General features: G+C 38.3%; 1 protein-coding gene across 1 annotated transcript in view; it reads left to right on the top strand.

Annotated features, from left to right (window-relative positions):
• The window catches only part of EPB41L3 (erythrocyte membrane protein band 4.1 like 3), a 116,283-nt gene that overhangs the window by 46,980 nt on the left and 41,896 nt on the right, over positions 1-27,407 (top strand). The window contains 6 exon segments of the mRNA XM_027771051.1: positions 8,157-8,261; positions 9,529-9,571; positions 16,506-16,581; positions 19,691-19,909; positions 20,299-20,386; positions 26,225-26,377. Coding sequence (XP_027626852.1) covers positions 8,157-8,261; positions 9,529-9,571; positions 16,506-16,581; positions 19,691-19,909; positions 20,299-20,386; positions 26,225-26,377 — 684 coding nt within the window.

Below are 27,407 nucleotides of genomic sequence, written 5' to 3'. Positions count from 1 at the left end.
AGAGTGAGGAGGGAGAGAAAGTGAGAAAGCAAGCCACCAGGTCCGATACTTGAGCCATGCTGTGATCTTGACTGGCTGAGGGCTGGGAGAGAATTGTGGCTTGAAGATACATGTTGAAGGTACCTGTCTCTGTCTTCCTAGAATACTAAACTTATGAGCACTATAATTTCCAAAAGAAAATGAGTGCAGATATATAATAAGAAAAGAGGGACCAGCACTTAGTGTAATGGCTGTATCACTGAACTCCCATGTAGCCGACCATAGTTCGAGTCCCGGACCCGGTGGCTTAAACTCACGCCGGGCACATGTGCATGCGTTCCCAAGATCCCGAGAGGAGAATGGAGGAGAAGAAATTGCGGTGTGGCTATCCCCCCTGGGGGTGATTTTTTGCTTTCTGTCTGTCTGGGGAGCACACGTGCCCTATAGCAAAAAAAACTAAAGAAAGAAAGAATGAAATATTTGTGGTGTTGCCACTCCCTCAGCTTTAGAATAGTTGAAATTGGCTACAGAAGCTCCGGTTTTCCTAAGTGTTCTCGTTATCATAGTTGTAAATATTTTCTTGTCTTAATGTGAGTGGTTTAAGCCTGAGACATTTGGCAAGAGGCTTTTGGAAATTTTTTAAATGTGAACATTGAACAAAATGCAAACCTAAGTGCTGAGGAGCCTTTAGAATATGCACACCTCCTAATGGAGGTCCGTTCTTCTGAGAAGTAAGTACTGCTGATTAGCTCCAATTCGCAGGCAAAACCGCTTGCTCTCTCACATTTTCTTCATGATTGTGTAGCTTCAGTTAGATGACTGTAACCGTCTTTGAAGGCTAGAAGATGGCATTTGACTTGACAAATTTCTTTAATTTCAGCTTTTAGCCTTTGCTGGAAGTGAGCTTCCCTTGGGCTGATTGATAGCTTTGTGAGCCTAAACGAACAAAACAAATTCTGCTCTAGTCCTGTGCTGAGATTTAGTACAGTTTGTGTTTTCCTGCCTTTGCACTCCTCGTCTTAAGCACAGAATACACAATGATTTCTTGAGAATCAGCCACAGAGACAAGGTTCATTTTGGAGAGCCCACTACCCAGAGCAACTGTCTCCACCTCAGTTTAGGTCTTGAGTAGCTCCGCATTTGCATTGGAGCCTCCTGGGGTTCACTGCCAGGTATTTGTGTCTATCAGTCACCTTGTCACCTGCGGAGGAAGGTGTTCATGGTGTGATGGTTTAGGCACTGGACTCTCACATGGCCGACAGTGGTTCGAGTTCCAGACCTGGCAGCTTGCTTTCTGACTTCCTCTCTTTCTTTCTCTCTCTCTCTTGTGAATACCTGTGCCCTATAGCAAATTAAAATAATAATAATAGTAGCAATAATCATAAATAAATAATTCTTTAAAAAAGAAGAAAAAATAAAATGAAGACATTCATTAACCTACCTGGGATCACTGTTTAGCAATATTGCAAGATCTTCAGTATAAGTCTGTATTTCACTTATACAATTGGAAAATGTCTCCTTCTTAATAAAAACAAACCTCGACAAATCTCAAAAAAATTGTACTCTCATATATTTTATTCATAGCTTTAAAAGCAAGTTAGTCTTTAGTCTTTTTTTTTTTCAGAGTTTGGTAGCTAATTTCTGATTTGTATCATTTTATTTCAACATTTGACTTGTTTATCCTTTTTTGAGAACTTAGATTCCTCAAGAAACTTTGTTGGAAAAGATGTCTGAAGGTTTTAAGCATCTGTGTCTATGTAAATCAATTTTTTCATAATTCAGCTGTGAGTGTTGGCTCATGAGGTCTCAAAGAAACTGGATTAAGCCTAGACTAAATCTGAAAAAGTTATACATTTCCTCCCTAAAAAGTAAAATTGCTTTATAGTCCTCCTATATTAAAAACTGGAAGTTATAAACATAATTTAAGTTGTACCTTTCAATCATGCCTGCGTGAGTCACCTGAGGACCCCCAAAGTACCTTTGGCCCAGCTTTAGAAATTCCTATTTATTGAGCTGAGCCACAGGGGCCAGGGCATCACTCATAAATGCTCCCAAGAGCCACTGTTGAGTGCCAGTAGTTTAAAATATTGCTTCTATATCACTGGTTATGATATGCTAGTGAGAAGAATTCTATGTAAAATTTCATCAAGTTACCATTGTAATCTCTTGATGGCATTTGACCAAATACAAAGCTCTTTGAAGGGTAAATTACAGCAGGTAGCACACCATCACACATGTCTTTACATCAGGATATAAGGTGAGTACACAGGGGAAGCTGTGATAGAACCCAGAATATGGAAAGTGCCCTCCTGCTGCTATAAAGTGCTGTAATGTCCAAAAGAGAGAGAAATCACATTTGGCAGGGGATACAGGTAGTGCTTTAAAGAACCGTCTCTGGAGAAAGCTTTTGAAAGAGAAAAGGGACTCAGCAGGCTATAGGCAAGGCCGAGCTCTCAGGAACATTCAGAGCATCAAGATGGTAACACCTGAGATGGATGGGAACACGTCCAATCTGTTTAAATTCTTGAGTTCATTGTGATAGTATAAAACAGAAAATCTACTTGGTGACTTTTGGTTGATGCTACAGCATTAATGTATTATCTGGAATCTGGGTTAGGGTCCACTTATCTTGGCTTTTATAATCAAACTCTATCACTGGGTAAACAAATAATTCGGGCAAAGAGAAGAAACTCTTTGTAGCTAATAAATGGAGAAGGAATGGTTAAGATAAGAATATCACCATTTTGCAACCTGGAATTAATGGATCTAGGGCAGTGATCATCAATGACTGATATTATCACCAGGAAGGCACTTGGTGCCTGATGAAATTACACAGTGTTGCTTATGGGAAACAATCAAACCAGAATCTCATCAAGTTTCTAGATTAGCTACAGTTTATAGGAAATTCAGGAGACAGGGGGAACGAGCTAAATTATTCTGTGGAAATGCAAGAAGCCAAGTCTAGACGGTGGAGACTATACAGGCAAATGGTTTCTTAGATTAATTAATTTCAAAGAGGAAACTAAGATAAATGGAAATGAGCCACCTTCATAATATAGTGGTTTAGCAGTTGGATCCCATAAGGCGACTATGGTTGGAATAGGAATAAATAGGAATACTGGCCCCAGTGAACAGGGCACATGTATGTACATGCCCCACATCCCAACAGGATGGCGATGTGGAAAAGAGATTATAGCATGACCACATCTCATTAGGGAGTGCTTTCTCTTTCTCTCTCTGGCCAGCATACACATCTCTGGCAAAAAAAAAAAAAAATAGTGAAGAAATTACAACTTAAGTTTTGATTTTGCTAAAATGTTTACCCAATAAAGTTTTTATTTACTCATAATAAAAGGAAAGTGATTTTGTACTATTTTGCATCCCCGCCAGCAGTGAATGAAAGTTCCCGTTACTCCACAACCTCACCAGCATTTGGTGTTGTCAGTACTTTGGATTTTAGCCATTCTGATAACTGCTTAGTGGTATTTCATTGTTGCTTTAATTTGCAGTCCTCTAAAGACATGATAATTGAACATCTTCTCATCTGCTCATTTACTCTAATTTACCTTTTTTTGGTTAGATATCACTTCAGATATTTTGCCCATTTTTTAAATGAACTTTTCTTCTTGTTGAATTTTAGGAATTCTTTGTATATTTTAGGTACCAGTCCTTTATCAGGCATGTGTTTTGCAAATATTTCCTCCAGGTCTGTGGCTTACTTTTTCATCTCTTTAAGTTCTTTTTTGACACCCTTCTAACACCCAGCAATTAGATGAGTCGGTCTTGGAATTTTTTAAATTACAGGAAGAAAAAATTGAAACAAGAATGAAACATGTTTAAATTGCTTGGGGATGTTTAAGCCTTCCCAATTGTTGGGTAATAATATCTCCATTTACTCACTCAGAAACAGAAATGCAAGTAGCCAATGGAAATTTCAGGAAGTGAGCAGGCTGCCATGGGTTTGTTGCTTTAGGAAAGTTAGATCAGTTCTTCTAGGTGGTAGCATAGTGAATGGTGAATGTGAATTGTGTGTGTGTATGTGTGTGTGTGTGTGTGTGTGTGTGTGTGTGTGAATTATTAATGCCTTTGAGTCAGAGATGACAACTCACAGGAAACTACAACACTAAAAACTCTTAGTCTTCTTTGATTAGGTAAATTATCCAAGAGTTTAAAATACCTCTGTCAATGTTTTTTAGTTTACTCAATTCTTGACTCTAATTGCTGTGTTTAATTGCACCTGGTGACCGTAAGGTACCTAGATTTGATCACTTAAGTAACAGTACGTCTTAGAGAACCATAATAGTTGACTTAATTTTTCTAAAAATTCCAGTCTAATTGCTTAGCTTTAGTCATTAAGTGTTATTTCCTATAGGTAAACAGAGATGTCACCAAGTAAAAAAGTTGAATAATATGCTAGGGGAAAAAAATTAATTAGAAGAATCAAGAATTTTTAGGCGTCAACCAGTGGCACACCAGTAATGCAACACTGCAGTACTGGACCCACATAGATAGTACTGGGTTTGTGTCCTGAAGCATCCCCATGCATACTGAATGTGGGATCTTCCTGTGCCCATGATCAAGGATGGATGAGGCTGGGAGTAGATTGTAGCATGAAGACCCTAAAGGGGTTCCTGTCTTTCTCTGTCTTTGTCGCTTTCTCTTTCTTGTGAAATAAATAACTAATTACACTTCAAAAACAAGTTAGTTTTCCAGGACTGGAAAATGGGTTTCATGTCATTTCTCAGCTCGATACATTGGCAGCATCTTTCTCATCATGACATGCCAAAATGTGCCCCATCTGGGCTCAATGGGAGAGAGTGCTTTAATCCATTATTAGTGTGCCATTAGCAAAGATAGGTCCTGTCATAGCTTGTAGTCTGTAATCACCTTGCTTCATAGAGTCTTATACCCTTGCTCAAGGTTGAGAAAATGGCCCACATAAACTTAAAAGACTTTTTTCCAAAGTCACCCAGCTAGCTGGTGGATGTGCTGATATTTAGCAGATAGGAATTGTGTTGTTTCTATTCCATATAACCATCTACAATAGAGTCTAGACAGCTGGACTCAATTTTGAGGGAGAGAAAAAAATAACTCGTTATTAGACCACTGTGTAACTGTCTTAGAAACTGGTGTTTGGGGCCAGATGGTGGCTCAGTGATAACATGGAACTGTCGTGGACTCCTGTCCTGGCCCTTCCTTAAGCACACCAGGTATACACATGAGTGTGTGACACTCTGTTAAGAGTGCTTGTGTCAGTCTCTCTTCACACACACACACACACACACACCCACACACCCCTGACATAGAATAAATAAGTAAAACTATTTTTTAAAATGTAGTGTTTAAAATGTTCAGTAAGAAAGCAAGTGGTCTATTCCGAAAGGAACTATGAGACATTAATAGAAATCAAACTGTGATAAATGGGAAAAGTATGAAGCCTGTTAGCATTAACAGTCTGTGCTTGGCCTAATCCATGTCAGTTCTTAGACAAGAGGAAGAATACAGTGGCCAAAAGATACACTGACCAGCGTGTCTGTGGTGTATTCAGAACAGATGATAGAGGAGGCAGAGCCTTGTAGAGAAAGGCTTTTGTATTTGCATTTGCTTTGTTTATTGTTTACTCATTGAGCAAGTGCTTGGCCAGTCACTGATGTGTACTTGGGTATATGTGTGTTTAAATAATGTGGCATAGCTAGAATTATGTAGTAAGCAGGTAATTGATACCTAAAAGAAAGAACAAGGTATGTTAATACTAAAGCTGCTTATTGGCGTCAGCAAAAGTCATATATGTGCTACTGCAGAAAACATTCATAATAATGTGGTCTACACTAGTTTTTCTGCCATCAGTCAGCCACTGGACTCTGATCATAGTTGATATTTATTGAGTGCTTGACATGTACCACCACTGAACCAAGTTGAAATATTTTAATGTCAAACATTCTGAAGAGGTAGATCCTATCAGATCCATTTTTTTAAGTTAATGTATTTGCTTATTCTGTGAAGGAGAGACAGACAGCCAAACATTACAGGGTCTCGATGCGCCAATCCACCCCAGCCTTCCACCAGCCCTGGGTCATGGGCAAGTGCATGTGCAGCATACTCAGGGATGTCTCCTGACTTGAATCAAGAACCTTCTCATGTAGGAATGCCTCACAGAACATCACCTTGTACGGCTGCATGACTGTCTGTCCCGTCACACCCATTTTAATGAAGGAAAAACAGAGGTTCACACAGCTGCACAGATGTACTGAAGATTCAAGCCTGGGTTTTGTTTAATACTGCCACTCTCATCTAATTTCTCTGAGGCTGTTGTTATCTGTAAACTGGAGATAATACTGAAAGAAGCACTAGAAGAAGCACATTTTTGTGAAAACTTTAAAATGTGTCAAGCTTTATTTAGAAATAATATGCTATTATATATAAATAAAAGATTTAAACCAGCAAGCAGCATTTCATTGCTGTGACATTTATTCATATCCAGTGAGCAATGTTGTTTAGTTTTGCTAACAAGTCATTTATTTTCATACTTTATGGAACTGTTTTTCAAACATATCATTGATTATTTAGGTAGCTACAATTTAGGCTTTACTTTTCTATCAAAAAATGTATCCTTTTTCAGAGATTGTCATGCTTGAGGGGATGCAGTAATTACCTTTCAATATAATCGCAGTCGTATTATAACACACACAACTTACAGGTCTTTCGATTGCTTTTTGTTTTGGCCTGGACATCATTGTCAATACGTCTTAAGTTACATTAAATCTTAAAAACAAATATGCGTAAAATATCAAATGTAAAATATTCAAACCATACAAACAAAAAAGTAGTTTAACATAATTGTTACCAGCTAACCCATTGCTGACTCCAAAGCCATGAAAATAGCCTTTTGAAGGATTACATGAATATATGATATAGTATATTATAAAAATGAAGCTGGTGGATTATTTTGTTTAACCCAGATGACCACTTGATGGTCAAAGATATACTTCATATATTTGTATCTCACATTTATATAACTAAAATTTTCTTTAAACTTTTTTTTTCATATTTAATAAATCTGTTCTAAAAGAAATTAAGAAAAAGTTGAGCATTGTGATACAAGACTAAAAACTAAAATTCATGGCAAAAAAATACTAAACTAATGAATTTAGTTTAATGGACTTAGAAAGTGATTCGTAAAATTCCTAAATCTGTATTGGAATAAAGAGGGTTTTTTTTTTGGGTGGGGGGGAGTTTTTGCTATAGGATGCATGCGCTCGCCAGACATACATAGAGAGACAGAGAGACAGAAAGCGAGAAATCACCCCCCAGGGAGGATGACCACGCTGTAATCCCTTCTCCTCCATTCTCCTCTCTGGATCTTGGGCACGCACGCACACGCGCCCAGCGTGAGTTTTAAGCCATCGGGTCCGGGATGCAAACCGCGGTCAACTACATGGGAGTCCAGCGACATAGCCATTACGCTAACTGCTGGTCCCTGGAATAAAGAGTTTTAAGTGAGGACCAGCTTGTTATAGGGAACAGGGTTAACTTCCCTCAGGCTTAGAATCTTGTAAGGGGATTGAGTTAGAGAATTCTGAACCATGGCTTTGGTTAGCCCTTTATACTCTCTATCACTGTCAGCATTTTGATATTTTGCAAATTTTTTTAAGATTATAATTTTTTCTGTGAGAGAGAGATGGGAAGGGAAACCCCCAACAGGATCTTCACATTGCAGTCCACCTTGTCGCCAGGTGAAGGGCACATAACACCCACGTGTCCACACCTAGCATGGTCAGGGATGTCCAGGGAAATGAACCCAGGACCTTCCCATCTGAATCCACCTGCATTTGGGCTATACCACCCTTTTACAAAATACTTGGACCTTCCAAACATCACATTATTTTTCCCAGCTACTTGTTTTTAGAAATCATCCATAGTCACTAATACTCAGTGCCACTACTAAGATTTTGGTTTTGTTTATTTGTAGGAGTGGGCTTTTATAGGTTGAGATCTACTATTTTTGAGCCTTTATGCCAGTTAAACGAGAGATGGCAAGGTAATCACACTTGTCGGTTGCTCATGGAGCAGTTACAGCAAGCAGTGTTTTAAATTTTACCCACTTTTATTTATGGCAATTAGAAGAAATTTTTTCTGTGTGTTGACTGATTTTTTTTTTTCTGTTCTATTTTCCACAGAAACGCTCCAGAGGGCAAGTGCTATTTGATAAAGTGTGTGAACATCTGAACCTGCTAGAAAAAGACTATTTTGGGCTTACATATCGAGACGCTGAAAACCAGAAGGTAAGAGATCAAAAGCAATACAAAACGTGATGGCTAGAAGGGCTCTTACTGCAGTGAAGTGAACGGAAACTGAATAGTGGGTCATTTTCTCCACCTTCCCTCACACATCCTCATTAGACCTTTGAGTCCCTAAGTGCTATTAATCATCTTATTTCTTCATGAGGGAAATCATGACCAACTTCTTCTCATCTTAAATATTTTGAAAACAATACATCATCTCCTCTGTTTTCACACGAGTTATTTATGGTTTCAGGAAAGCAGTGCTTTTTTTTTTTTGATAATACATTCCAGTGGATTGTTTGAGCCAATGAAAATGAAATACTTTGAGACTTAGGTAGAACATATGTTCACACTCCGAAATTCAAGGAAGATATTGCGGTTCTGACAGTAAGTGTCTGGGCAGTTCACTACTGGGGCTGCTGTCCTATTCTTAATTCATCTTATGATTCTTTCATGCTCCTACTGAATCAGAATATGAGATGGGTCACTTGCTGACCTGACACTCATCTAATTTAGTCGGTGTTGAAAGTTTAATGTGATACTTCTGTAGACCCTTCACTTGAGTAATACAGTCTGTTTGGAGATTTCCCTCTCTAATCCCCATGACTACCTGAGATAAGAGGCAGTCGTTTCCATGTGTCAGTGCAGGAAACTGAGTCACAGGAGTTTGCTCATAGATGGTGCTTATTTTGGTGCTGAGCCACGAGCCACTTAAAACCTACTGACATCACTAGACAATATCTAACTTTCTTCGTAATCATCTGATTTTTCCAATGAGGAAAATCACCCATCTCAAGCAAGTGCTCATTTGTTAGGGAAGTTCTCTAGGTAGATGCCTAAGAATTTGTAATCCTCAAAGTAATTAAGATGGAAGCAAATAGGCTGGGATAGAAGCGTGTCTCCTTACATGTGTCTTTAGTTTATTCTGGTCACTTGTTTGAACTTAGAATCTTCCTCCATTTTCCCCATCTATTTCTGTACTAACTCAAATTCCTGCAGACAGAGATGGTAAAAGAAAACAAATTTTCGCAAGCACAAATTGTACCCCCATGCATTTCCTCTTTACAACAGCATCCCAACCCCCACAGGGACTAGTGGAGGTGCTCCAGATGTGGGGGAGGGGCCACACTGAGGAGGCTCTCCCCACAACCACTGTCTCCAGTGACCACTCAGCATGCAGGGCATTTGGGCCACGTCTATACCTAAGGAACACTGAGTTATTTTTGTTCTTCTCTAATTCACATTCAAAATGTCATTTCCTTTTCAGAATTGGTTGGACCCTGCTAAGGAAATAAAAAAACAGATTCGAAGTAAGTTATTTTGGATTACTTATATGATAATATGAAGATTTTTAGAGTGGAGTTTGTCTGAATCGATAGCCCATACCCAAATAGCCAATGTGAATGCAACTTTTTTTTTACATTTTTTTCTTTCATTTATTTATTTTTACATTTTTCCACAAACATTTTCTTTACATATCAAAAACTTATAGCTCATACTCCATAGTTCTTGACAGTTCATAAACAACTTTCAAAATTTCAAAATACTGAATTTTAAAGGTAATGTTCAAAATATTGCTTACAATTTTGTATAACTTTATGACTCTATAACAACAGAAGCAGTATGGTTTCAAATATATATATATTTTTTTACAACTTTTTTTTTAAAGACAAATGAAAACCTCAAATTTTATCTAGGGGGTTGGTCTAGCTCATATAGTACCTGTTTTCAATTATTATAGAAGTTAAAATGGCCATGACACTTGACCTATTTTCTTGCCTGTACGTATAGATGTGAAACATATGATTTAATCAACTGATGTTTCAACTGGCAATTAACCATCTGAAAATTAATGTTAATGTTATATTAAGCCTTAAGTACCACAAAAGTATAGAAACCAAGTTAAAAGTAACAGGTATTTGAAAGTTTAAAAATGGAATAACAGATTGCACTGATGTTTGCTGTCTAGTGACAGCCTCTTTTTTAGTCTCTAAAAGTAAATGGAGAAATAAATATTTTCTAATGGACAGAACAGTTGCACAAGCAAGTCACAAAATTGGAATGCAAATAGCTTATAGGTATTAAAATACATTTCTAAATCTTACTAATGATTCATTGGAAATTAAAATGAGATACTATTTTTCACCTATTTGGATTAGCAAAGATTTCAGAAGTTTGATAATTAACTGCACTGGCAACTCTGTATCCAATTGGTAGAAGTATAAATTGGTGCAACCCTCTAAGAGGAAAATTTGTTTGTATTTATTAAAATTTGAAATGAGGGCTGACAGGTGGCATGGTGGTTAAGAGTGCTAGACTCTTACATGGCCAACCATGGTTCAAGTCTTTGACCTAGTGGCTTGTTTCTCACTTAACCCCCCTCTCATCTCATCTCTCTCTCTCTCTCTCTCTCTCTCTCTCTCTGTCCCTCTCTAGTCAAAGTAAATAAATTAATTAAAGTAAGTAAATAAATAGAGTTAAATAAAAAATAATTCTTTAAAACGTTTTTGAAATAGACTCTGACTTTAATTTTACTTGTAGGAATTTATCAAGCATATGTATTAGAGAGGAAAATGTGTGCATGTGTGTGTGCACATAAAAGTTTATCCCAGTACTATTTGCAGTGGCAGAATCCTAGAGGCATCTTAAATATAAATCTATAAGGAAATGATTAAATCAGGTATGAAATAGCCATACAGATATGTCTTAAGTCTCGTTTGTGAAAATCAGGTAGTAAAAATTGTCTATAACATTCGCACATTTGCTTTTAAAAAGTCACAGCTATATAGGGGGCAGTATGTAGCATGGTGGTTAAGGAACTGGATCTCACATGGTTGTCAGCTTACAAAACACGCTAGGCTTGTGGGTGTACATGCCCAAAAGGCTAAAAGGATTACAGAGGAGAAGAGATTATGGTGTGGCCATCCCTTCTGGGGGGTGATTTCTCACTTTCTTTCTTTCTCTCTCTGGTAAGCGTATGAATCCTATAACAAAAACAGTCATGCATATATAAATGCATAGAAAAGTTTTGGAATGCATAAAGAATATTAAAATAATCACCTACAGAAGTGGCACAACAGTGTAGTGAGTAGAAAAGGAGGATTTTTTTTTTATGTTTTACCCTTTTCTGTAGCTCTTACTTTTACTACAAACATGAATAATCTTTATAATTTTAAATAATTAATTTTGGGAAAACAGTTCATGTTTATATCAATAAAATCTAAACCAATTCTTCTGAACAACGAATTCTAGTTGAAGAATAAGCATAAGACCAGTTTATTAATAAGAACATCATTTCCTCTTCAGTAAGAAGATGTCTTGAACAGTTCACTATTAAATACTTCTTAGTATCTTTGAAAGTCCTGAGGTGTCAAAATATTCCAAGTACTAATCGAATGTAATTAGTAGTCTGCAGTTTGAAATGGTTCAATACTTGATAATATCCCCAGAGGAAGAAATAGCAACTGCACTTGTAGATAGTAGAGAATGTGCTGATTATTTTTACAAGATGTTTATCTTTACTATATTTTTTAGACAATTTTGAAATATTCACTAACCAGAAACTTGACAATGAATTCATTGGATTTAATTTAATTGAGATTGAAGCCAGGAACCACCTCTCATGACAAATAGATGAAAACACTACTTGTTTATTTTTGTTTGTTTTTTTGAGAGGTTTTTATGCTATAGGGCACATGCTCTCGCCAGACAGACATAGAGACAGAAAGCGAGAAATCACCCCCCCAGGGGGGATGGTCATGCCGCAATCCCTTCTTCTCCATTCTCCTCTCGGGATCTTGGGCACGCACGCACATGCGCCCGGCATGAGTTTTAAGCCACCGGGTCCGGGACACGAACCGCGGTCAACTATGTGGGAGTCCAGCGACATAGCCATTACGCTAACTGCTGGTTCCCAGCACTACTTGTTTTTATTCTGAGTAGTCATAATAAAAAATATAAGATGAATATATTCTAAGAATTTTTATGCCGTTATTAAAGGCAGACATGCTGAATACACAAAGGGTCTTCAAAAAGGTCATGAAAAAACTATTCATGGATTTCAATTTGCTTTCATTAAAATAAAGTTGTACTGGGACCAGCAGTTAGTGCAATGACTATGTCGCTGGACTCCCATGTAGTCGACCACGGTTCGCATCCCTGACCCGGGGGCTTAAACTCACACCGGGCGCGTGTGCGTGCGTGCCCAAGATCCCGAGAGGAGAATGGAGGAGAAGGGATTGTGCGTGGCCATCCCCTCTGGGGGGGTGATTTCTCGCTTTTTGTCTCTCTCTCTCTCTCTCTCTCTCTTTCTGGCAAGTGCACGCACCCTATAGCAAAATCCTCTCCCGGGAACCAGCAGTTAGCGTAATGGCTATGTCGCTGGACGCCCACGTCGTCGACCGCAGTTCACGTCCTGGACCCGGCGGCTTAAAACATGCCAGACTCGTGTGCGTGCGTGCCCAAGATCCCGAGAGGAGAAGGGATTACGGCGTGACCATCCCCCCTGGGGGGTGATTTCTCGCTTTCTGTTTCTCTGTCTGTCTCTGTCTGTCTGGCAAGCGCATGCGCTGTATAGCGAAAAAGCTCTCCAAAAAAAATAAAACCTCTCCCAAAAAATTAAATAAATAAACTTGTATTTTAATTGTGTTTTTCCATGAAAATTTTGAAATCCTTTCATAATATTTTGCATCCATAAAGTCTTCTGTATTTACTACTTAATGAAATACTGAACTGATTGATAATTGCAAGGTAATTTGAAAACATGTAAAATGTTCAAGGATAAGTCATACTACTATTACAAGAAAGGATGTATGAACTAGTTCTCTTTTCTATTGTTAATAAATTCTTTTTCTCTTAACTTCCCATTTACACTGTCTCCTACCTTTTTAAGAGAAAAAAAAAACATAACAGATACTGGAACATGAGATTTAAAGGATATTTTTATCATGCAGATTAGACAGTGGCTGTGAAGGCACTATAAAGAAAACTCACAGTTGAAAATAAAGGAGGAGGAAAACTAGAATTTTTAAAAAAATGGAATTTGGTATTTTTATCTGTACTCCTTGTTGTTTCTTATGCACTAAAATGCCCTTTCCACGAAATTTACATTCTATCAAGGTGGAGAACTATTATCATATGTAATATAACTGTTGTGAGCACCTCCTCTTCCTAGCTGTAGATGATAAAAGGATTTGTGCATCTTTTTATTCTGTAAATCTACATCATGCCTCTAGAATTAATTTTTAAAAATATTTTAGGTTTTTTTTTTATAGGGCCTGTGCACTCACCAGAGAAAGAGACAAACAGCAAAAGTGAGAAATCTTCCACCAGGGTGGATGGCCATATTGCAATCCCTTTTCCTCCAGTCTCTTCTCAGGATTTTGGGCACCTTTGTGTACATATATCTCATGTGAATTTCAAGCTGCCAGGCATGGGACTTGAACCATTATACGGCCATATGAGAAACCAATGCCTTAACCACCACACCACCTGCTGGTCTCTAGAATGAAATCTTTAAGAGAATGGACATCATGAGCAGATTATAAGTTATCAGTTTATAATAAATTCTGAAACTGAAGTTCTGTTAAAAAAAAAGTCCAATTCTAGTTATCTTTTATGTATGCCAGATCTAATAATATCTACATATACCAAATTTTGTAATTATAAGTGTAGTGTATTTATTATATAGTAGTTCTGCGATAGAAATGCAATATATTTAGAACTTTTAAGATTTGGCAGACAGAGAAGACTAAAAGTAGAAATTTTCATCAGAATGAGCTCTCTTCAGTGTCACAGTTTTCTATTTATCATAAATTTGTAATTTAAAATCCTACATCAGCATTATAGAAATATTCATTTTAATGTGTTCAAGCTGTTTCATTTCCTCTTTCGAACCAGGGCCATCCTCTGAGCAGACACAGGGTTGCAAGCTCATTCATTGCATAAGCACATCCTCCTGGTTGGTTTGTTTCTGCCATGTCCATTAAGGGGAGCTGTATTTGAGCTCTAACTGCCTTTCTCATTAATTTCTTTTATGCCCCACTTGACTGGATTTCTTTTCTTGATTGGGATATATATTATAGTTTTTATAAACTTTCCCATTGTTTCTAAATAATGTCCTAAAAGACTTGTAGTTATTTGAGCTAAATAACCATAGAAAAGTATTATTTAATAGTGATGATAGTCACAGGTGCTCCCAACACCCACCTTAGTAGAACCACAAGAGAGTTTATTTAAACTACGAATTCCTGGGCCGTATTTCAAATCTCTGGACTATAAATCTCCAGAGTACAGCCTAGGAATTGGCATTTTTAACAAACACCTCAGGTACTTTAGAGTCCTCTAATTTGAAATGTCTTTCCTAACCTTTTATTACTTATTAGTTTCCAACTTAGAGTTTTCACCCTGTACTTATTATAAGATTATTTAATTACATTGCTAAACTATTTATTGGATTCAAGGCATACTTTGAAGTGGATAAAAATTATAAAAGGACAGTAAATCAATTTCCCATAACTAATCCTATAGTTTTAATTCAGCTTGCTTGGGGGAAAGCCAGCTCTCATCATGAACCTGACTGTTGTTAAGTATTGAAGGGATCCATTTTAGTGGGAAAAGAGTAGTGATCAATGAGAAAATAAAACCAAATAAGACTATGCAGTTGGCATAATGGCTATGTCACTGGACTCCCATGTAGTCAACCGTAGTTCGAGTCCCAAACCTGGTGGCTTGAACTCACGCCAGGTGCATGTGCGTGCATGCCCAAGATCCGAAGAGGAAAACGGAGAAGGGACTGTGGTGTGGCCATCCCCCCTGAGGGAGATGGCCTTTCTGTCTCTGTGTCTCTCTGTGTCTTTCTGGTGAGCAGATGCACTCTATAGCAAAAACCTCTCCAAAAAAGAAAAAAGAAAAAAAAAAAAAAAAAGACTGCTAAAAATAGGATAACAAATGGTGGAGAAATGGAGGAGAATTGTAGTGTGACCATTCCCTGGAGGGCATGCTTTCCTCTCTCCCTCTCCCATCTCTCTCTGGTGACCACACGTGCCCTATGGCAAAATCCTTAAAGAAAAAGGAGAGGGAGAGAGAAATATTAAGTATTTTGAGTATGAAATATGGAGTATGAAACGTGGAGCTTTGAGTACGAAATAGGGAGCTCTGTAGGGCTTTATGATGTTTCAAGGATAGGTGTAGACAATACAGAGAGTAGGTACCTGAGAGCTAACATCTGGGAATTATATACAGTTCTTTGCTCTACCAGCAAAATTATCTAAGGGACGATGGAAACTAACAGCCAGTTGACACTTTCCATTGTTGAAGTGGCCTTAGTAGAGTCACAGAATAAATTAGAACAAAATGTAAAGATAAAGAGGATTAGTCTCAATCATGGACTAAGAACGTGTAGAATTTGGTGTAATGCACAGCAAATGCACTCAGGTATCTGTATCAAAAATTTTCCTGAAGAATAAAAGAATTTTTAGTAGGTCATAGAGAAGCCCACTTATTAAAGCAATATTTACTACAACATAATCTTTCCATGAAATAAAAATATGGGGGCCAGCAGGTGGTGTGAAGGTCAATGTGCTGCATTCCCACATGGCTGACCACAGTTCGAGTCCTGGACCCAGTGGCTTGAAAATCACACTGAGTGTGTGTGTGTGTGTGTGTGTGTGTGTGTGTGTACATGTCCAAACTCCCGAGAGGAGAATAGATTGAAGTATGATCATGCCCCTTGGAGAAGTGATTTTTCACTTTCTCCCCCCTCTTCCTTTGATGAGTGCACATGCCCTCTAACAAAACTATTAAAAAAAATGTTGACTACTCAACTGACATTTATTATTATGAGATTTTTACCTAGTAGGAAGGAAAATAAAATGAGAGTTATGTCTATAGTGTCGGTATGGAAGCTACTTAGAAATCTTTAACAAATCTGGTCAATTCCAGGCTATCTGATTGATATTTATTCATATGGTTCACTATTTTTCCTTCGAAAGGTTTACCTTTGATCCTAAGAAAAGCAGGAAGCTTGGTCAATTTCCTCACTGGTTAGAAGTGCCGGTAAAGTACTTGATGAGGTTTCAGACTTACCTATGGCTTTCATGTAACAGAGACTTCCCTATTTTTCTTTGATGATCAAAAGTTGCCTGGGTGTCAATGTTTGGCATTTAAGGCAGTTCTGACCATAAATTAGAATTGTAAGTCAAAGATTTTCTAAGGTTTTATTCTAATTGTTTCCCTTCCTTGCAGGTGGTGCTTGGCACTTTTCATTTAATGTGAAATTTTACCCACCAGACCCCGCCCAGCTATCTGAAGATATCACCAGGTATTTCCGCATTGGCTATGGAAAGGGCAGGCCCACTGGGAGAGTTGTGCTTCTCCTAAGTGCTCTAGATGTGACATGCTTATGTCTGGTAGCCTTATAATTATTCATGTCAAAGGCAAACAAAAGACAAATGAGTGAGGGCAAACATCTGATGAGATTTGGCAAATCCTCTCTGTTCACTGTTGAATCTTTAGTGTTAAACTGATAACTCCTTCAGCCTGACCTTGGTGGGAAAACATGCAGACTGGAGATGCCGTCATCCACCCACCACAGCCATATTGGATGGGATTCAGCCTTAAGTGATAGAGCATTTCTTAGTGTTTTTGCTTTAAAACTGACAGCAAATGTCTTTAAATGCTTGCATTTTCTGTATAACCAGCCTGCTCTTGACAGCTATTTTTAAAATGATGTGCATGTGCACACATACAGATGTGCATAAACACAGGTCAGTTTAACAGTTCATTATCTATGCCCCATCTATAAAGGAAAATGATTAATGTGGTTTCTGGAAGGAAGACATTAAGAAAAGAATCAAACATAAAAATATTCCAGGTAGGGAAATGAGCTTTGAGTATGAAAAGAGATCACTTTATAAAATTGAACTGAGTGTCTTAGTCTGTTCAGGCTGCTGTAACAAAATACTGTAGACTAGATGGTTTATAAACAATACAAATGTATTTCTTACAGTTCCTGAGGCTGGGAGTTGTAGATCAGAGTGCCAACATGGTCTGGGTCTAGTGAAGGTCTGCCTCCAGGTTGCAGGCTGTCAACCTGACCCTCTTGCTGTGTCCTCACTTGGTGGAAGTGGGAAGGGAGTCTCTTTCCAGCCTTTTTTATGAGAGAATTAATCCCATGCATAAGGGCTTCACGTTTATGACCTAATCCCCTCCCAGTGACACTCCTACTCCCCTCACATCTTGCCATCTTGGGGATCGAATTTCCACACAGGAATGGGGAGAGGGCACATTCAGCCCATTGCTCTTGGTTTGCCATGTGTCCTTCGAGGCTTCTTTGCATTCTGCTTGGAGCCCCTGTCACTCTCACTGTTTGGTAATAACTTTATGACTAGTCAAAACTATTTTGTCCACTGTGTGCACGATTTCCTCTATAAGCTTCATATCCTTCTTGGAGGTCTTTGCAGAAAAGAAAAATTACTGGGACTACCAGATGGCCTAATGGTTACATTGTTGGACTCCCACATAGGCAATTGCTGTTGGAGTCCAGAAGCTTAAAGCTCAGTCCAGGTGCATGTGTGTGCATGCCCAAATTTCTGAGAGAACAGAGGAGAAGGGATTGTGTTGTGGCCATCCCTCCTGGGGATGATTTCTTTCTGTCTGTCTCTGTCTGTCTCTTTCTTTTCTCTCTGTCTCTCTGGTGAGCAGGTGCACTGTATAGCAAAAATCTATCTTTAAAAAAAAATGAAAAGAAAAGAAAAATTATTCTAACAGCTTCAGTCACCTTGCTGTGATTAAAAATAATTTTACCAGACTTATTAGGAGAAGGGTACACTTTAGTTCCAGAGGATTTATTTTTGTATTAAATCAAGAAATTTATTATTTCCTATTTAAAGATACTTTTTAGTAAATATTGAGAAACTTATAACTGATTTCTGGTTATAGAGGGTTTTTTATAATTATTTTGTTTTATTTGTTTTATTATTATTCACTTTGTGCAGAGAGAGAGGGAGAGTGAGAAAGCAAGTCACCAGGTCTGGGACTCGAACCATGGGAGTCTGGTGCCTTAACTACCACCCCACCTGCCAGCCCATGGTTATAGATTTTATGTATACCTGGATTTGAAATTTTAATTCTTGGCCCTTCTGTCTACCTGTATAATGCTTTGGAATGTGCTAAATGTTTATGAATTTTAATTTGAATTATTTATATCACTAACCTAAAGTCATACTTACAAGTCACTTTGAGAAATTTGTAGTCTTCTACTTTAGCATTTCATGTTTTGTATGAAAAGTTAGGGCCTGCCACCTGCAGGTGGTTGAGGGTGCTGGACTCCCACATGGCAGACCATGGTTTGAGTCCTGGACCTCACAGCTTGCTTTCTCTCTCTCTCTCTCCTCTCGTCAAATTAAAATAAATAAAGATAAATAAAATAATTCTTTAAAAAAAAAAGTACAAGTTGTGTTTTATCATACACCTGTGCTAAACCATAGTAGGTGTTTTTTAAACTCATTGATATTAACACTTAATTTGAGATATTTTCAGTTAGTATTTTATCTGGAAATCTTTAAAGCTAAATAACAGAGAAGACAAATCATCCATAAACAGAGATATTCATTTGATAACAAATGCTAGCATTTATTTGGAAAATATTTCATATTTCTTCAATTTAAAACTATACATACAGGGGCCAGCAGCTGATGTGGTTAAGGTGCTGGACTCTCACATGGCAGACCGCAGTTGAGTCCCGGACCTGGTGGCTCGCTTTCTCACTTTCTCTCTCTCTCTCTCTCTGTGTGTGTCTTGCTCTGGTGATTTATGTGCCCTATAGCTAATTAAAACATAATAATATAAATAGAATAAATCTTTTTTTAAAAAAGCCTGTACTTACAGTGACAAGATTCCTAAATTTTAAGGTAATAATTCCAGAGTTACACTTCATATCAGTTAGATTTTAAGAAGCTATCTAAATTTTTTAAATGAGAATTTAGCACAGGAGAAATGACTGTAAAGAGACTATCTCATCAGGAATTCAGGGATATGAGGGCAGAGTTTATGTAGACGTAGCTGCTTGATTTACCTGAAGTCAGTCATGGCCCCATGGCAACACCTGTCTTCTAGATATCAAAATGAGACTTCATAAGGCTAGTTGGGGCTCAATGATTATATTTAAGAGCATCATTTTTATATTACAATGACCCTACCCAAAGATTTATGGACATATGTTGAGGACACTTTGACTTTGAAAGTTTATTTTATTTTGAAATGTTAGTTTTAACATTTAGAAGATGTTATAGGAATATGTGTTTAGATTCCTTTTACTGTGTGCTTTATTAATAAAACCCTGTTTTATGGTTTATCCACCTTTTATACTGAGTGAGCACCTTTTCTTCAATCCTAATACTGCTTTTGGTTTGCCCTTTGGCACCTGGAAGGTACTACCTCTGCTTACAACTGCGAGACGACATCGTGTCAGGAAGACTGCCCTGCTCCTTTGTGACCCTTGCTCTGCTGGGCTCCTACACAGTGCAGTCAGAACTTGGGGACTATGACCCAGACGAATGTGGGAATGATTACATCAGTGAGTTCCGCTTTGCACCAAACCACACTAAAGAACTGGAAGACAAAGTGATTGAGCTGCACAAGAGCCACCGGTGAGTGGCTTTCATTTAAAGTGATGCCTTGATGAGTGAGCATTCCTTCCTCAAACCTCTCCTTCCAGTATTAGTTTGGTATTAAGGATGGGCCTTTAGCAGAGTGAGAATCTATACCTGGTCAAGTTCTAGGATAGGTGAGCTCTCACTCAGAACATCCAGGTGTTCATTTGTATTGTCTTCTTTAAAGCCATTTTCCTTGCTACTCTTTTTCCATATCTCTGCCTGTGCAGAGCATATATCTGCTGATGAGAGCTTTTTTATTAGATAACAAGGAGCAAAGTGGGAAATCTTACAGCCCCACCAGGTAAAGGAAAAACAGTTGTTTTCAAAGTTTAATTCTGATAAAAACAAAAAGCAACATTTTAATCCATTGTTTTCCTTATCAGGGGAATGACTCCAGCAGAAGCAGAGATGCATTTCTTGGAAAACGCCAAAAAACTATCCATGTATGGGGTAGACTTACATCATGCCAAGGTATGCATTTTACAAACCACAAACTTTCAATTTCATTATATCTAACCCTAGGTAGTTATTGCTGTAAGGTGCTGATATTTACTTCAGTTACACTAAATGAAAACCTCAGAGATTCCCGTCTGTGTTTGCCTCTTAAGCTTTACTCCATGATAAAACAAATTTGACTCTGATATTTGCTGAGCAGTTTGCTCCTCATGCCTCAGATCTGTGTTACTTGTGGGCTCAGCCTACAGAAAGGTGCAGTGAGCAAGGCCTTTGATTTCCTGTTGATGCAGTCAGGAACTTACCTTTTCAGCCCAAGCTCTTAGTTCGCCTCACATTCCCGTCACATCCCTGTCTCCCATTCTGTGCCAACACATGCCCATTGCTCCTGTCAGTCCTTGTGTCTGCATGTTCCCATTTGTGTGGACTGTTGTGTACTTTCCTGTCTATCTAAAGTTGGCTAATTGTCCCAGACTCAAGGTCACATATATTATGTGCCACATAATGTTGTAACACTGCTCTGGACACCATCAGGCTCTCAGTAAGTTCATGTTAAGTGTGAATAACTCTGCCTCTAAAGTTTAGGTCCTTTGTCAAATCAGTATTCCTTTGAAATAAGGTTGTTACCCTAAAGTTCAACTAAAATTAGCCGTTCAGGCTAAGGATTGTGTCATTGACTGGTGCAGTCAGGGACATTGACTGGTACCTTTCTTGGTACAGCGTCTTGAAAGCAAAACGTTGGAATTAAAATATGAAAGGGTAATGGGTGTATGGTTAGATACATAGAGCAGCTTGTTTCATGCTTTTTCTAGAATCTCTGAATTTCTCAGCATTGAGAAAATGGAAATGTAGACTTGTTACTAGGCTATGAGTTATTCTGGTTTTTAAACTGCCAGAGGGCACATGCACTCACCAGAGAGAGACAGAGAAAGGGAAAAGGTACCCCACTGATGGGACGTGACCACACTGCAGTCCCTTCTTTTCCCTTTCTCCATCCTGTCAGGATTTTGGGCACACATGTATACCTACCCAGCATGTTTCTCAACCCACCAGGGCTGGAATTTGAACTACCTTCAGCCATGTGGGACCTGACTCTTTTAACCACCAGGCCACAGGGCTGATCCACTAGTCTACTATTTAAATAGCCATGAAGAGAAGTACTATGGAAATATAGGGGAACTTCAATAAAAACTTTTATCAACAAACATATGAAATTTGTTAGGATTCTCGATATGAATTCTGATACTTCAGCAGTGTTTAAAAATTCAGTGATTGAAGATCAGAGATAGTTTCATCTGAGTGGGACTGACAAGATAACATCGCTTTAGGGATGTGTGTCTGAGCTCTGACAGAGTTAATCATGGACTGGGACTCAAAAACATGTAATTGTAGGCTTCCAAGCAAGTACGTGTCTTATACAGTCACGTTTAAGACACATGTAAGGGCCTAGAAGTGAAGAGAATTTCTGCCAGCTTTGTTTAAGCAGACATCTCCATAACCCTAATGATCATAGGGGGAAAATCTATGGTCGGTAGGTTCAGTTGACACTGGAAGTCAAACCACTCTTTGGTCAGCAGTTGGGGAGCATTGGAGCAGGAAACTGGTGGTCATTGGAATAATACGGGTTTGATTGGTTTGGTCTGTGGATTGTGTGCATCACACAGGGAGAGCGGCCCCAAGACCTGAGTACTACCAAACTCCCAGAGCCTCACCTGGGGCTTATACCAGGGATGTGCTGGTCCATCAGGTGCCAAGCTCTTTGACATCTGAGCATAATTACATCTGCAGTGTAGTTCTGTTTACCTGCTGGATTATTATTACACTTTTCACTTACTTTTTACTTAGAGAAAAAAGATGTTGCCTGGTTTATGCAAGATATATGGTAGGATGAGGATTTCAAAATCAAATTAAGAGAGCCAGATGGTGCACAGTGGTAAAATGCAGCCCTCTGTGAGACTGACCCACATGGGAAGGTTCTGGGTTCATATCCAGACACCTCCCAGAGTACACTGGCACATGCCTTCCCATGATTCAAGGCAGGCAGACCATGGGAGTGAACTGGGTGTCAAGACCCATTAGGAATTCTGGCTCTCTGACTCTGACCCTCTCTTGTTCATGAAATAAATAAATAAAATTTAAAAAATAAGGACAGATGTTAAAATTTTAACATTTTTTCTAGAGTTTTCCCCTAGGTAGCTTAAAGATAAGGAAACAAGAAGGTGATGAAAGTAGCCTGAGAATTTGAGTGAATCTAAAGCTTTGTTGAAGTAACATCGTACAGTCTGATTTACTTACTGCCCAGAAAAAAATTTTAAAAAGGTTAGGGTATACATTTAGGGAAGTACAACTCAATACTGATCAGTGTTCCTGTTATTAAAAATATAATTGCTTAACATTGCTATAGCTACTGCATTAAAATAGATGGCTGCTTTGTTGTTCCATAATATGATTTTGAAATTATGCCAATTAAAAAGAAAGAGAATTAAGGAAGTGCAAATGCAGCCCATTATAGGATTTTATCTGAATAGTAAGTATGACAAATGATTCAGTTATAGACTCCATTTTCTCATGCAGTCCTACTCCATCATTTCAAGAAGGAAATTTACTGAATTAAATTAGAGCTAATTTCCGGTTATAAGCAAGATGCTTTCTTCTATTGATGTTATGAAAGCCCCTGTGCTTGATGATCCATTTTAAAATTCTGGATTGTGAACTTGGACTCCACAGCTCTGTACACAGAATAAATACCATATTAGATGAAGGTCCTATGTTGTAGAAAGCGTATTCTAAACGTGTTTTTGAAAACCTGTTCTAAACACCATGTTTTTTCTTAGGAAGTCTGTTTCTGCCTGTTTGTTAATGTCAGTCTTCATAGACTTGTCAGACGCACCTATTCCATGTAAGATTCTAAAATGTGGATATAAATTTATATCAGATATCCCATGAACCAAGTGATACTGAAGGATGGCAACATTTGAAGAGTGATTTTTAAATTAAGGCTATAGTACACCACTTTATCTTCATTATGATAGACTGAGGCTATCCAAGTCTCCCAGATAAAAGGGACATAAATGCATTTATTGATAGTGAAATGCATGTGTCCCCAAGAAAGACCGTTGTTATAGCTTCTATTTTTTATTTATGATTTTTATTGCCAGAGGGTGTGTGTGCTTGCCAGAGAGAAAGCATTTCTCAATGAGGCGTGGTCATGCCCCAGTTCCTTTTACTTCTCCACTCTTTGTTCCCATCAGGATTTGGGGAACACACATTTACAACTGGTGCGCCTCTCGAGATGCCAGAGCTGAGAGTCAAACCACGGTCAATCATGTGGGATCTGGCTCCCTTTAACCACTGTCCTATGAGGCCGACTCTGTTGTTTTATCTTTTAATTGAAATGATTCATCAAACTAGCCTCAATACTCTGGGCTGTGGCAGAAAGTTTGATATAAAGGTGTCATTTCTTATTACTGTGCTGTTAAAGAAATGGAGACTTTCATCCAATTTAAAACCTGCTCTTCCTGCCATTGCATTTTGCCTTCATCTTTTCTTTCACCTTCATCTTTTCTTTCACCTAACATGTAATGACTTAAACAAGGGGCTTCAAAAAGCTCATCAAAAAATAGAATTAAAGTATGAGTTTATTTTGATGCCCAAAAATCTGAGATTTATGAGTAGTTTCTTGATAGCATGCATTTCCATGACATTTTCAAAGACTCTCTGTCCATGCGTGATAGACCCTTTGCTGCCTAAAACGCTACGAAAGTAAACAAGAGTTTCTCCTCTCAGTCTGCACACAGCCGCAGAGAGAAAGATAAGTGGGAGGTTATTTCAGTGCTGTTTGCTAAGGGGTGCGATAGAGATAACAGATTGATTTGAGCACACAGACGTGTACCTTGTGAGGGACAAGAAGAGGAGACTTGAGGCGTACCTCATCTTCCTCGTGAAGAAGTGCTGTTTTCTTAGGATTCAAAGGCACTAATAGGTAAACCTCCTAAAAATGGATAGCAATAGAAAGGGTCTTAGATATTCTTTCCCTTTGTAACTTGAAGGCATATTTCATAAACTCATATTCTGTATTTATAAGAAAATAGTAATAATAACCTGATGGCAGCAGGGGTGGCACAGGGGTAGCACAATGTTCTGTGATGCTGAGGCTGTCTGGGAGCGTCCCAGATTTGTATCCCAAGGTCTCCCTGCACACCAGGCACAACACAACAACACATGTGCATGATCTGGGCTGGCTGAGGCTGGGGGAGGATCTCAGTGTGGAGACTCTGTCAGGTTTGCCTGTATCTGTCTGATGCAAAGCCCTGTTGATTGTATGACAGAAGACCTGAGTATAGCCTCTTGTGTGTGGCTAGCCCTGACCCTTTCTTTCCCTTGCTTCCATCAACCAATGGGAGAAGGGGTGGGCTCTGTACCTCACATCCAGTCCTGCATTTCTCCTTTTTATTTTTTTAAGTTTATTTATTCCATGAGAGAGAGCTAGACATACTCAGCATGAACCACCCCAGTCTTAGCCAGCCAAGATCACCAGCACACCTGTGTGTGCTTGGTGTGCTCAAGGAGGTCCTGGGATGAGAACGCAGGACCTTTCCCTTGTGGGTTCCCTTGCATTTCCACTGTGCCATCCGGTAGCTTCATCTCCACCATGGTTTTACCCTGGTTTGAATGGTGTACAACATTTAAGGGAGATAGACTCTATATAATGTATCTCCTAAGCATTGAATACCCTCTCTGTTTACCTCTAGACATCATACATCCCTAAGAAATTGCTTAATGGTAAAATGTACAAATAGCAAAAACACACCACAGTTTTAGTGTGATCCTACTTTGGTTTCTTTTTAAACTATACACATATGTAAACTATTATATTTACTAATATGCGTAAGCATATTGTTAACGTGATTATCACCAGACAGCGTGTTGGCACATGTGGGGGCAGGGGCTGAGTGGGAAATACACTAATACTTTTAAAAATCTCTCTTGTATCTAAATTTTACTCTGGCAATGTTAAAATGATCCAAGGATCTTTCCAGAGGAACAAAATCCAAAATACTCAAAGTGAAGGTAGGGACTCTCTCAGTATTCCTATCTTTAGGAATACTGCCGCTAGAACCGGGATGCCCATGTTCAGCTGGTGTTCCATACTTCAATTTTCTCATCTGTAAAATGGAAATAATAATAGCGACTCTCTTCATATGCATAGTCAAGATTAAAAGAGTTATATACAGAGAACAGTTAGTACAGGGCCTGGTGCTCAGTACATAAAAACTGGCTGTTAGTGCTACTGTCATTAACACACCTTCCTGTGCTTGACCTTCTCTGTTTGCTGGATTTATGTCATAAGGCTATGATACTTGAGTGGGCAGATTTACTCTAACAAATCTTCACCATGATAAATACCTTTATTAAAAAGCTATTATTGGGACCAGCAGTTAGCATAATGGCTATGTTGCTGGACTCCCATGTAGTCTACCGCAGTTCGTGTCCCGGAGCCGGTGGCTTAAAACTCACCCCGGGCGCTTGTGCGTGCGTGCCCAAGATCCCGAGAGGAGAATGGAGGAGAAGGGATTGCAGCGTGGTCATCCCCCTTGAGGGGGTGATTTCTCGCTTTCTGGCTCTGTGTCTGTCTCTGTCTGGTGAGTGCACAAGCCCTATAGTAAAAAAAAAAAAAAAAACTCTTTAAAAAAAAAACTATTATTTAATGGTAATGTTTAAAGCATGGCTGCAGTATTTTTTATATTTAAGTTGGTCAATATAGGTTCTGTCAGGGAATTTTAAATATTTCTGTACCTAGCTGAAGGTGTATGAAAATGAGATACTGATCTGTTGTTTGCTGCTGCTTTTTTCCAGGATTCAGAAGGAGTAGAAATTATGCTAGGAGTTTGTGCAAGTGGTCTGTTGATCTATCGTGACCGACTGCGAATAAACAGATTTGCCTGGCCCAAGGTTCTAAAAATTTCATACAAACGGAACAACTTTTACATTAAAATCCGGCCAGGGGAGGTATGTATACCCACATTTGCATTGTCCTTGAGAAGAAAGGTCTCTGATGGCAAACAAAAATTTAAATTATCTGCTCACAAGGTCTGAGCATGGTGAATTACCTCTAAATGCCTGAGAGAATTTATTGTAATCTTGTCTAAGAAACAGTTACAAATAAAACGTGCTCTTCTTTATTATGTTGCTCCAGTTTTTTACCACTGCATGCATTAATCCAAAGAGTTTTTAAAAGCATATTTTTATATAAAATCAAGATGCATAAATTATTTGTTGTCTACCTCATGCTTTGGTGAATAGATCTTATTCTGTGTATCCAGTGTTTCATTCTTCCTGCCCTTTTTATTTGGCCTGCAAATCTGGTTGACCTGGATTGAATACCTTAGAAATAATATGCTTCAAGAATAAGGAAGATTATAACAAGGGATGCTGAGTGTGAATAATGTAAATATTGCACAGCCCAATATATGTCCAGTATACTTTCACTTCTTTTTTTTTTTTAATCAGAAAAGCTAATGAAAGAATCCAAACCGTTAACTAATCCCTACTACTTGGGCAACATCTTCTATGATTAATGTATAGTTATATCCTGTTGAGTGGTTTGTAAACAATAGCTGCTTTTTTTGCTTAAGGGAGCATTACTAAGTACCTCAATTTCTAATTGATGTGGTTGATCTAATGAGTACAGTCAAAGTTCAGAGGCTTCAGCTCCTTTATGTCTTTGAATATTTTCTGGAAAAACATAGTTACCTCTTGTCTTTAAACTCTACCTCTCCTTTGGCATTTCTTAATGGAAAATGCAGTTTAAACATCAGAATATAAAGAAAGTGATTATGTTTAGTGAATATAAAATCATACTTGTCAGAGATGATTACAATAATCTGGAAGATTTTCGTATAAATACCTGATATTGTAGTGTTTTAAAAATATATCTTGCAGATTGTATGTTGAATTGATAACCAATATGTATGCATACAATGTCGTTGAACATTTATTAAGTGAGCAGCTATTTATTGCCAGGCACACATTGGGTATT

Source organism: Tupaia chinensis, unplaced genomic scaffold (assembly GCF_000334495.1).
Source record: "Tupaia chinensis unplaced genomic scaffold, TupChi_1.0 Scaffold000180_1, whole genome shotgun sequence".
NCBI lineage: Eukaryota > Metazoa > Chordata > Mammalia > Scandentia > Tupaiidae > Tupaia > Tupaia belangeri.
Note: the sequence above shows the minus strand (reverse complement) of the source record. Positions and strands in the feature narration are given on the sequence as shown.